The 13,280-nt window shown below is 41.2% G+C and overlaps 1 protein-coding gene across 3 annotated transcripts in view; it reads right to left on the minus strand.

Moving 5' to 3' along the window:
- dicer1 (dicer 1, ribonuclease type III) overlaps window positions 1-13,280 on the minus strand; it is a 216,910-nt gene that overhangs the window by 118,684 nt on the left and 84,946 nt on the right. For all 3 annotated transcript variants that reach the window (XM_061695434.1, XM_061695435.1, XM_061695436.1), the window contains exon 11: window positions 4,476-4,718. In XM_061695434.1, the coding sequence (XP_061551418.1) occupies window positions 4,476-4,718 (243 nt within the window). The remainder of the gene's footprint in view (window positions 1-4,475; window positions 4,719-13,280) is intronic.

Raw genomic sequence — 13,280 nt, forward strand, 5'->3', positions numbered from 1 at the left:
CACATTTCAAATTGTTTTGGGAAATTGTGGACGTCGTGTCCTCCGGGCCAAAGAGAAAAAGAACCATCTGGACTGTTATGGACGCAAAGTTCAAAAGCCAGCATCTGTGATGGTATGGGGCTGTGTTAGTGCCAATGGCATTGGTAACTTTCACATCTGTGAAGGCACCATTAATGCAAAGGTACATACAGGTTTTGGAGAAACATATGCTGCCATCCAAGCAACGTCTTTTTCATGGACGCCCCTGCTTATTTCAGCAAGACAATGCCAAACCACAATCTGCACGTTACAACAGCGTGCCGTCGTAGTAAAAGAGTGCGGGTACTAGACTGGCCTGCCTGCAGTCCAGACCTGTCTCCCATTGAAAATGTGTGGCGCATTATGAAATATTATAAAATACGACAACGGAGACCCCGGACTGTTGAACAGCTGAAGCTGTACATCAAGCAAGAATGGGAAATAATTCTAACATACTGTACTTGGCCAATAAAGCTCTATCTGATTATGATGTTATGTTCCTGTTTATTGGGCTCTTTGACCTTAGTTGTGCTTTCATAATCCTTTCTGCAAAATGTATGTCAAATGTACTGCACAGAGCTTTTTTTCTCAAGTGCACAACAGTGATTCGACATCAAAGGGCCCTGCATGCAAAAGATGCACCTACAAATACACCTGTACTTTGTAAAATTCTCACAATCTTAAATATGGGTACAAAATACGCGACATAAAATGAGGTCTTTGGTGATGCATTCCTCAATTTCCATCGCTACAATATGCGATGCATGTTTTTAAAGTTTACAATAAGTAAAACCTTTTCCTGAGCGGTCAGCAGCTCTCAAAACAAAGATCAAACAGTTTATTTATTTTACCTCGACTAAAAGAGTGTGGATTGATAACAGAAATTAAAACTGTGTGGCAGGCAAAGGTAAACAGTTAGGCGATCGCTGATTGGTCAAAAGCAGAGCTGTCAAATGTTAGGGAATGTCCATATTTTCTGCTTTGGAAATCACTGAACGCTGCATGTCCTTCTCTCTCGCTTTCCGTACACACGTCCTGCTACCTTCACGGCCCCACAGACAATCGGAAACCACAGACTCATGAACAATATTGCAGGGTTTCTGCAATTGGATTTCTGCTTTCCACAAGGCAAAAATGTTCTCAATAGATGAAATTACTTGTTCAGAAGGTCAAGGGTCATATGCCACCTTATATGGAGGAAAGTGTTTTACATTTTAGGGTGGAAAAGCATAGAATTTGACAGTGATTTTGTACTCAGTGGAATTTTTATTCAAATTATTGCCCAAAACAGCTTTACAAAAAAATTGCTAGACATATCTTAGGAATTGACACACAAAAATAATTGTGTACAGCAATAAAAGCTATTCAGTTTTTGGTGGGAGTATGTCTGACCCTGGAGCATTGCCGAAGAAGAGGGGTTGAGCCACCTGCTTATTATGCCAACCAGAAAGGTATGTAAATCCATTTAAAATCATGTTTTTTTTGTTTATCATTTCTTAGTACAAGTAATAAAGAAACAAAATTGTGTACTCCTAGGTTAAGACCAGTTTAAAAAAAAAAAAAGCACACTGAGTTAGTTACTTTGTGTATGAAATGCACTATATATATTTAAAAAAACCCAAAAAACGATATGAATAAACGTGCGGTGCTTTGTTTCCGATTTAGCGCCGCTGCCAAAGAAAAGCTATGTTAAGTGCAGCTGCAGACAGGCGCGTCATCAAGGGGTGGCCACAACAAGCCCTATACTTTTGCTGGCCACCCCACTCAGCAGTAAGTGACATTGATCCTGAGCCTAACGCTAACCCTAACCCAGAACGTCAACCATTGCTAACACACAACACACCAATCAGGCCTTTATGGTAGAGTGCCCAGACGGAAGCCACTTCCCACTAAAAGGCACATGGAAGCCCGCTTGGAGTTTGTCAAAAGGCACCTTAAGGATTCTCAGACCTGCAGAAACACAACTCTCTCGTCTTATGAAACCTAAATAGAACTTTTTGGCCTCAATTTCAAGCGTCATATCTGGAGAAGAAGAGGGACTACTCATCACCTGGCGAACACTATCCCTACTGCGAAGCGTGGTGGTACTGGGCGACGAGTCCGCACAGAGGGTTACATGACAGTTGCCAAATATAGAGAAATTCTTCATGAGAACTTGCTCCAGAGTGCTCTGGAACTCAGACTCGGGCGTTGATTCACCTTTCAACACAACAATGACGAAAAGCACACAGCCAAGATAACAAATTAGTGGCTTCAGGAGCAGCCTGTGAATGTCTTTGAGTGGCCCAGCGTGGGCCCAGACTTGAATCCAATCGAACATCTCTGGAAATACCTAAAACTGGCTGTCCACTGACGCTGCCCATCCAACCTGACTGACCTTCAGAGGATCTGCAGAGAAGAATGGGAGAAGATGCCCCGAAACAGGTGTGCCAAGGTCGTCGAGACATACCCAAGAAGACTTGAGGCTGTGATTGCTGCCAAAGGTGCTTCAACAAAATATTCAGCCAAGGGTGTGAATACTTACGTACCTATTGTGTTGAAATGTTTCCATTTTAAATACATTTGCACAACTGTCTGAAAATAAATTTTTACTTCGCCATTGTGGGATATTTTATGTAGATTTTTTTTAAAGGAAAACTACACTCAAATCAACTGTAGAATAAGTCTGAAACAGCAAAATGTGGGAAAAGTGAATGGGTGTGAATACTTTCTGGTGCCACTGTACATCCATCCATTTTCTGAGCCGCTTCTCCTTACTAGGGTCACGGGCGTGCTGGAGCCTATCCCAGCTATCATCGGGCAGGAGGCGGGGTACACCTTGAAGGGAATATAGAATACTTTATATTCTAATATGTAATTCTAACAAGTTTGGAAGATAATGTGTATTGGAGTATAGGAGTATATTGCAGGAAGGCCCCCATCGGGGGGTATTTGGCCCCCAATCAGGGGGTATTTGGAGACAGATGTCAAGGAAGAAAGGAACTGCGGGGAGCCACTATAAACATTGAATGCAGGAGACATCTGCAGGCGGCATCTGGAACCAGATCAGATAGTCATCATTCGGCCGAACAACGATGACGTCAGATTGCGGACCAATCAGACGACAGCGATTCCATACCGGCCTGTTTGAAACATTGTATAAGTCTGGGGTAGAGTCAGATAGTTTTAGTTCGACTACTGTATCTGCTAAGGATAAGATAGGGTAGTTACGAACCCAGAGCTCTGCAAAATGTATAGACTCCTCTGTCAGGAATAAATTGGTTGTTTTTTATACATTGTGGTGAACGAAGTTCTTTCACGAAAATGAGCACGCTTGGAACCACGGAAGTTAGGAGATTTTAAAAAAACAGGTTCCTTAAACCCTGAACTGGTTGCCAGCTAATTGCAGGGCACATACAAACAAACAACCATTCGCACCACATTCACACCTACGGGCAATTTAGAGTTGTCAATTAACCTAGCATGCATGTTTTTTGGATGTGGGAGGAAAGCAACGCAGGCACGGGGAGAACATGCAAACTCCACACAGGCGAGGCCAGATTTGAACCCGGGTCCTCAGCACTGCGAGGCTGATGTGCCTTTTTTTTTTTTTTTTTTTTTAATGAATTAAAACAAAAACAGGACTGTCGTCCGAAATGTGCAAACAAAGACATACATAAACACAGGATAACAGGAACAATTGTGAAATGAAATTGATAACTAGGCATTCCCAGCACCTCTAGGTGACTTTATTAAAAAAATATGTTTTCTACGCTTATATTACAAAACAAATGCCATATTATTACAGTGTGACTGATGCAAATAATTTTGCTCGTCATCCATTGTCCATCCACCCCCAAAAAAACAAATAATAATAAATAAATAAAAATATCATTTAAAAAAAGTAAATAAATAAAAATCAAGGGACATATTTCTGTCTGAGGAACACGTGGACATTGTTTCCTGCACCCTCTCTCATAGTTGTCATACAAGGAGGTAAGTATAAAACACTATGGGTTGCTCCGTTTGTTGTTTGAAGGGTTATATTTTACAGTAACATGGGTGCTTATCTTATTAGCATGTCCAAATTAGTCCCTCTGCTGGTCACTTTTAATATAACAGTTGATTCACTGTATATTACAGTACACCAACATTGCAGCGGACCCTGCGATGTGACTATTGCGTACACGTACTTCACGAAGACAATGCTCAAACAATACTGTATATCGCGCAGCCCATATATATATATATATATATGTATATATATATATATATATATAAATATATACATATATATATACACACACACACACACACAGACACACGCACACAGTTAGGGCTGTTCACGAACGGGTGGTGATTCAAATTGGGATTCGAATCGGCATGGAAAAGCGATCATCGAGGGAGAGTTTTGGGGTTTTTTCGCATTCTAATTAGCGTAAATCCATAGAGAATATTCAGAATATCCAACTACTTACCTTTTCTATGGCCTTGTAAGTACCAAGATCCTTTTCAAAGCTTTTGGTCTTGTCACTATCAGCCAGCATAACGTAGTTGGATACAGGAGCTCGAGCTCGGCCTTTGGACTGGACATAGGACCTGTATTCAGTTGGCAAGTCAAACCGCACCACCAAGTTACACTTTGGAATGTCCACACCTTCCTCCACAATGCTTGTGGCAATCAGCAGGTTGGTTTCATGAGCCCGGAATTTGCGGAGAACCTGTAAGACAAAGATGGATGTCAGTAAATACAGTGGGTACAGAAAGTATTCAGACCCCTTAGATTTTTCACTCTTTGTTATATTGCAGCCGTTTGCTAAAATAATTTAAGTTCATTTTTCCCCTCATCAATGTACACACAACACCCCATATTGTCGGGGAAAAAACGGAATTGTTCAAATTTTTGCAGATTGATTAAAAAACAAAAACTGAAATATCACACAGCTATAAGTATTCAGACCCTTTGCTGAGTATTTAGGAGAAGCACCCTTTTGAGCTAATACTGCCATGAGTCTTTTTGGGAATGATGGAACAAGTTTTTCACACCTGAATTTGGGGATCCGCTGCCATTCCTCCTTGCAGATCCCATCCAGTTCTGTCAGGTTGTATGGTGAATGTTGGTGGACAGCCATTTTCAGGTCTCTCCAGAGATGCTCAATTGGGTTTAAGTCAGGGCTCTGGCTGGGCCATTCAAGAACATTCACAAAGTTGTTCTGAAGCCACTCAGTTATTTTAGCTGTGGGCTTAGGGTCATTGTCTTGTTGGAAGGTGAACCTTCGGCCCAGTCTGAGGTCCTGAGCACTCTGGAGAAGGTTTTCATCCAGGATATCCCTGTACTTGGCCGCATTCATCTTTCCATCGATTGCAACCAGTAATCTTATCCCTGCAAAAACCTCACAGCATGATGCTGCCACCACCATGCTTCACTGTTTGGACTGTATTGGACAGATGATGAGCAGTGCCTGGTTTTCGCCACACATACCGCTTAGTATTAAGGCCAAAAGGTTATATCAGAAAATCTTATTTATCACCATCTTGGAGTCCTTCAAGTGTTTTTTAGAAAAGAGAGGGGTTCCGTCGGGCCACTCTGCCATAAAGCCCCGACTGGTTGAGGGCTGCAGTGATGGTTGACTTTCTGACTTTCTTGACAATCTCCCGACTGCATATCTGGAGCCCAGCCACAGTGATCTTTGGGTTCTTCTTTTCCTCTCTCACCAAGGCTCTTCTCACCCGATTGCACAGTTTGGTCGGACGGCCAGCATGAGAAAGGATTCTGGTCATGCCAAATGTCTTCCATTTAAGGATTATGCAAGCCATTGTGCTCTTAGGGACCTTAAGTGCAGCAGAAGATTTTTTGTAACCTTGGTCAGATCTGTGCCTTGCCACAGTTCTGTCTCTGAGCTCTTCAGGCAGTTCCTTTGAGCTCATGATTCTCATTTGCTCTGACATGGACTGTGAGCTGTAAGGTCTTACATAGACAGGTGTGTGGCTTTCCTAATCAAGTCCAATAAGTATAATCAAACACAGCTGGACTCCAATGAAGGTGTAGAACCATCTCAAGGATGATCAGAAGAAATGGACAGCACCCGAGTTAAATATATGAGTGTCACAGCAAAGGGTCTGAATACTTATGGCTGTGATATTTCAGTTTTTCGTTTTTAATAAATCGCCAAAAATGTCAATGTTTTTTTTCTGTCAATATGTGGTGCTGTGTGTACATTGAGGGAACAATGAAAAATGATTTTAGCAAATGGCTGCAATATAACAAAGAGTGAAAGATTTAAGGTGTCCGAATACTTTCCGTACCCACTGTACACCTAGTAATTATTGTTGGATAAGGTGAACACAGACAACCACTACTTTTAAAATGTCATTGTGAAATGTATGGATTGTTCAAAATGAACTCATGAATAAATTCAAGATAAACCAATCTGCTTCCAAATAAACCTTTTTTTAAATATTTCTTTTGTTTTTTAAACAATCCTGAACAGATATTAAAAGCATGTGCATTCAGTTTGTGACATTACGTTATGGAATGGAGTGGATGAGGAATCAAAGAACAAAATATTTTAACAAATACAAAAAGTGTGCTGTATGTGCAAACCGTGTCACTGTTTACTCTTTTCACTATTTATCAAAATTTTTGCCAATGTACCTGTAATCGCTCGGACTCTCCACAGTGGTTTCTAAAAAGACAACTCCTCAAGTATACCGCATAAACCCTCATTTTGTATTGATTTGCTACATTACATTTAAATGCCCCCAGAGGAGAAACCCAGAGATGTACAACCCCAATTCGAATGAAGTTGGGATGTTGTGTTAAACATAAATAAAAACAGAATACAATGATTTCCAAATCATGTTCAACCTACATTTAATTGAATACACTACAAAGACAAGATATTCAATGTTCAAACTGATAAACTTGATTGTTTTTAGCAAATAATCATGAACATCGAATTTTATGGCTGCACCACGTTCCAAAAAAGCTTGGACAGGGTCATGCTTACCACTGTGTTACATCACCTTTTCTTTTAACAACATTCAATAAACGTTTGGGAACTGAAGACACTAATTGTTGAAGCTTTGTCGGTGGAATTCTTTCCCATTCTTGCTTGATGTACAGCTTCAGCTGTTCAACAGTCCGGGGTCTCCGTTGTCGTATTTTACCCTTCATAATGCGCCACACATTTTCAATGGGAGACAGGTCTAGACTGCAGGCATTCCAGTCTAGCACCCGCACTCTTTTACTACGAAGCCACGCTGTTGTAACACGTGCAGAATGTGGTTTGGCATTGTCTTGCTAAAATAAGCAAGGGCGTCCATGAAAAAGACATTGCTTGGATGGCAGCATATGTTTCTCCAAAACCTGTATGTACCTTTCAGCATTAATGGTGCCTTCACAGATGTGTAAGTTACCAATCCCATTGGCACTAACACAGCCCCATACCATCACAGATGCTGGCTTTTGAACTTTGCTTCCATCACAATCCGGATGGATCTTTTCCTCTTTGGCTCGGAGGACACGACGTCCACAATTTCCAAAATCAATTTGAAATGTGGACTCGTCGGACCACAGAAAACTTTTCCACTTTGCATCAGTCCATCTTAGATGAGCTAGGGCCCAGAGAATCCAGCGGCGTTTCTGGGTGTTGGTGATAAATGGCTTTTGTTTTGCATAGTAGAGTTTCAAGTTGCACTTATGGATGTAGCGCCGAACTGTATTTACTGACATTGGGTTTTTGAAGTGTTCCTGAGCCCATGTGGTGATATCCTTTATACATTGTCGATTTTTGATGCAGTGCCGCCTGAGGGATCGAAGGTCACGGGCATGTTGGTTTTCGGCGTTGCCACTTACATGCAGGGATTTCTCCAGATTCTCTGAACCTTTTGAGGAACATAGCCCTTCACACTGTTTGACTACTTTCTTTTCTCTCGCCCCATCTTTGCTTGTGTATGAATGACTGAGCAATTCAGGGAAGCTCCTTTTCTACCCAATCATGGCACCCACCTGTTCCCAATGAGCCTGTTCACCTGTGGGATGTTCCAAACAGGTGTTTGATGAGCATTCCTCAACTTTTTCAGTCTTTTTTGCTACCTGTCCCAGCTTTTTTGGAAGTTAATTATTATTTGCTAAAAACAATAAAGTTTACCAGTTTGAACATTAAATATCTTGTCTTTGTAGTGTACTCAATTAAATATAGGTTAAAAATGATTTGCAAATCATTGTATTCTGTTTTTATTTATGTTTAACACACTGTTCCAATTTCATTGGAATTGGGGTCCATTTACTGTATCTGGTTCCACAAGTTTCAGACCAAGAACTAGGTAATAATTGCGTACCCACAAATACGAACATTACTGCCCTGAAAGTGATAGTCCAGTGTGCTGAATAAAATGAGGTCATGCATCGGCTGAACACTATAAAATTCAAGCCATCACTACCGTGAACAGTACAACTGTTTATGAAGGCTGACGACGGGACTAGACGCCATTTCTCATTAGTAAGGGTAGCTTAGCAATTTTGGGCCTCATACCAGAAGTACTCTGATGCTAAGAGGACAGATTCAAGTCAAACGCCAGTTGGCTATTCAGGTGAATATGTTTTTCCCTCTGAGATGGATAACCCTTACTGTGGGCTAACAATAACAGAGGAAAGGACTTTGGTCAATAGTCTGACCAGGTCGTTGCCTGTAAATTACTTGTCCGGTTTAACCAATACTTTGTCAGTGTATATTCTTGCCCAAATGTCATTTTCATGTGTATGTTTAACATTCTATTGATTTGGCACAGACAGCTATGCAAAGTTGAACCTTGTTAGCATCTTCGGTGATATCCGGTGTTCGTACTGCCCATTCGCCACCTCGCCAATGGCTATTTGAAACAGGATGTGGTGATGTAAATATTGCCCGCGTTAGCCATGCGGCGAATCTAAATCTCTGTCAAAAGCCCTGCCTGATAAAAGATGACATGAGTACGCTCATTTTGGCGTGTGTGAAGGGTGTTAGTGGTTAAGTTTTTCCCCCACTTCTTGAAATGCTTCAATCCACCCACTACTGGCTAAGGCCTGGTAAACAAATATTTTTCTGTTCTTAATAATGTTTTTTTGTTTGTTTGTTTGTTTTGATCTGTGCCAGTCCCCATACATAAAGATAAAAAAATCGGACATTCAACAGTTGTGGTCGTCGTGTGTGGTGTGCTCCAAGAATCTCAACACTGCAGACCAAACACAAAGATTGTATTGCACCGCTGACCTCGAAGTCTCGTGTGATCACACGTCATCTCCCAACACTGAAGATGAAAAAACACTTCCGGATACGCGCCAATGTTTCCAGAGTGTTCCTGAAGCCGAGAACTTTGTTAAAATGGCTGTGTTTTCAAAAAACGCCGCGCTTTGGAAAATACTTCTTGTCATCTGAGGAAACCAGTTTTTGGGTAAGACATTTTTGTGGTTAAGCGGAACAGAAAATGGGTGGATGGAAGTTCATTGAACCTTTATACAAACAAAAAAACTAGAGGGCTGATGAAACTTTTTGCACCTTCACAACCGATCACAAGGGCGGGGGGGTGCGGTGCTTCGATTTTGCCCTTTCAAAACCTATTGATAGTACGTTTTCAGTTATTCTGTGAAAACGCTATGCTTTTACTATTTATCACTGTGAAGTGAGATTAAACAGACCTGTCACAAATGAGGATTTGCATCCAATAGTGGTGCAAAAAATAGTTTAGTATTCTACATACATTTCTATCGACGACTCAAGTACAATATTGGGATAATATTTCAATTAGCAATTATTAATCTGCAAGAACAAATCACATTTATAGTCATCTGCAGGCTTCCACATTTATTTATAAAAAAATTTTTAATTCACAATGCTAAGGACCCCGAAAATGGCACCTACGAAGAGACACGCTTACGAAGCACAGTTTAAACTGCAAGCTATTAGTTACGCGGAGGAACATGGGAATCGAGCAGCCGCGAGAGAATTCAAGATCAACGAATCCATGGTTCGCAAGTGGAGGAAGCAGGAAAAGGAGCTCTGCCAATTCAAGAAGACAAAGCTGAGTTTCCGCGGAAAAAGAAGAAAAACAAAACACGGAAACAAGGCGAGGTGACCAACTCGAGCAATGTATTAATGAGCAACGAACAGCTGGGAGAAGCGTCTCTACAGTCACCATTCGACTGAGTGGAATAACTCGGAGCTTGCCATCATTCACCACCCTTGCCCTGCATGCTTTTTCTCCTGTCCTTGTCCTGTCCTTCACTCACAGAGTGTAGCACTACTGCCCGATACAACACTCATATCTAATGTTTCATTGTTCTAGATATGCAATGATTTACTTATCTCATCTTGTTTACAATTAGTGGTTTGTCTATTGTCTTCTTTTCTCACTGCCCTCGAGAAACTTTGTTCTGTTCGACTCATCGACTCTGATTCTGAAATAAATACCTATTATAATACTAAGAAACCACAGTGGTAGCTTAAAAACTCCATTGTGACACAGTAAAACTGTTCCGGCATAAAAGGGATACAGATCCTCCATTCGGCTTGACCTAAAGCCGAACAGAACAAAAAGATTTGTACAAATGTGTAGGCCCTTTAAAAGCTGTCAAATGTCTTGAAACTTTTGTGAATTATACACTGCATTCCAAATTATTATACAAATGATATTTTTCTCATATTTTCCTAAATAGTTGAGATAAATGACATTGGATAATTTTCAAGTCAACAACCGTCAGAATAAAATGCTTCTAAGCCAACCTCCCAATGCTAACAGTAATTATTAGAAAAAGTTAAAATGCACTGTTCCAAATGATTACACACAAACTATAAATCCAGGGCCTCATTTATCAAGCGTGCGTATACACAGAATTGTGCTTAAAGGGTTCGTGCAAACATTCCCATGCAAAGTATAGGATTTATCAAGTTGATTTGTGCGTGAGGGTGTGCGTACATTTACAGAACACAGACCTCTGACCATGCATACACACAAAACCTTAAGGTCGAACAGTCTCACCAAAGATGCCAGTGCACATCAAGCTACTGTTATGCCTGGGATTTGTGGTCACCAGGACATTTCAGCGGTAGATTTGAGACATGCGGCATTTTGCAACCAACACTAAGATGTGTTGGATACAATTATTTCCCATGCCACAATTTACAGTTACCATACAGACATCACCAAGAAGCTGGAACTAAACAAGGGTGTCCCAAACATAGCTGGAGCCATAGATTGCACCCATATTTCAATTAAAGCACCATCACACAACAAATTCAGCTACATGAACAGGAAAGGATTTCATTGAATCAATGGACAAATATTCTGCAATCCACATCGCCGAGAGGAACTACACACGAGTATTCATTCATTTTACAGATACACTATATGGCCAAAAGTATTTGTTCACCTGCCTTGACTTCCATACTGTATGATCTGAAGTGACATCCCCTTCTTAATCAATTGGGTTTAATGTGACATCGGTCCACCTTTTACAGCTGTAACAGCTTTAACTCTTCTCAAAAGGCTTTCCACAAGGTTCAGGGGTGAATTTTTGACCATTCTTCCAACAGCGCATTTGTGAAGTCACACAGTGATATAGGACGAGAAGGTCTGGCTCTCAGTCTGCACTCTAGTTCATCCCCAAACGTGTTCTATCAAGTTGGTGTCAGTACTCTGTGCAGGCCAGTCAAATTAATCCACAGCAAACTCTCTCCCACGTCTTTATGAACCTTGTTTTGTGCATTGGGGCACAAGAGTACTTTGGGCAATTTTGTGTAGCTATGTGGGTGTGCGCCTCCAAGCAAGCGTCGAGGATGTTGCGCGAGCGTGGCAGTTTGGAACAGGTATGATGTATCAACACAGTAGCTGTTGAGACAGTTCTACACAGCAGTCATTGAATCCGTCCGGTGTTCATCGATCACAGTGTGGTTGGTGCTGCCACAAAAAAGGACAAACTCCAACTGCAATGGACAATCAGGACTGCCGGAAAAATCGTCTGTACCCCCCTGCCCCTCCTTGAGGACTTGCACGCTGTCAGAACTAAGACAAGAGCATGCAAAATCCTCTTGGACCCTCCACATCCTGGTCACCACCTCTTCCAGCTTCTTCCCTCAGGTAGGCGCCAACGATCAATGCAAAGTAAAACAAGCAGACATTCCAACAGCTTCTTCCCTCTTGCCATTAAATTGCTACAGGTTAAGTGACTCTCCGTAGTGTATTTTTATATTTTCATGTCATTTTGTCAAAATGGCTGTCTATTGTCGCACTAGAGCGCCTCCAACTACCGGAGACAAATTCCTTGTGTGTTTTTCACATACTTTGTAAATAAAGAGGATTCCGATTCAGATTACTTACTGGTGTGCATTTGACAGGTGTCCGCATGTTTAATAAATCCATATTTCTTTTGGACATGCAGATAATCTAAATGTCAGTCCTACGAACAAACGTAGAACCTGTTCTACACACTCTTTGATAAAGCAAGAAGAAAGCCATTGTTGAAAGACAAGCGTTAAGACATGGTAGATTGCCACAAGCCATGTGGGGGACAGTGCAAACATGTGGAAGGTGCTTTGGTCAGATGAGACCAAAGTTGAATGTTTTGGCCTGAATGCAAAGTCCATCCCCACTGTGAAACATGGTGGTGGCAACAAACGCTGTGGGGATGCTTTTCTTCGGCAGGGACATGGAAGCCGGTCAGAGTTAATGGGAAGATGGATGGAGCTAAATACAGGGAAATCCTGGAAGAAAACCTATTGGAAGGTGCAAAAGACGAGACTGGTAAGGAGATAATTTTACAGCAAGACAATGACCGTAAACAAAGCCACAGCTACAATAGAATGGTGTGGATTAAAGAATATCCATGTGTTCGAATGGCCAGTCAAAGTCCAGACCTAAATCCCAGTGAGCATCTGTGGCAAGACTCGAAAATGGCTGTTCACAGACACTCTCATCCAATCTGGATGAGCTTGAGCTGATTTGCAAAGACGGGGCAAAAAGTTCAGTGTGCAACCCCAAAGACTTGCCGCTGTAATTGCAGTGAAAGGTGGCTCTACAAAGTATTGACGCAATGGGGCTGAATACAAATAAATGCACACTACATTTTTCAGATTTGTATTTGCTTAAAATTTTGAAAACTAAAAGGTTCACGGGGTATGAATACTGCAAGGCACCGTATTTTAAAATATAATTAATTGTAAAAAAAAATTCGCAAATACTTGACAAACAATCATCTGTGAGAAAGTACATTTTACAAATGGCAATCCCACAACTTTCCAACAGAG

This window comes from Phycodurus eques, chromosome 14 (assembly GCF_024500275.1).
Source record: "Phycodurus eques isolate BA_2022a chromosome 14, UOR_Pequ_1.1, whole genome shotgun sequence".
Taxonomy (NCBI): Eukaryota; Metazoa; Chordata; class Actinopteri; order Syngnathiformes; family Syngnathidae; genus Phycodurus; species Phycodurus eques.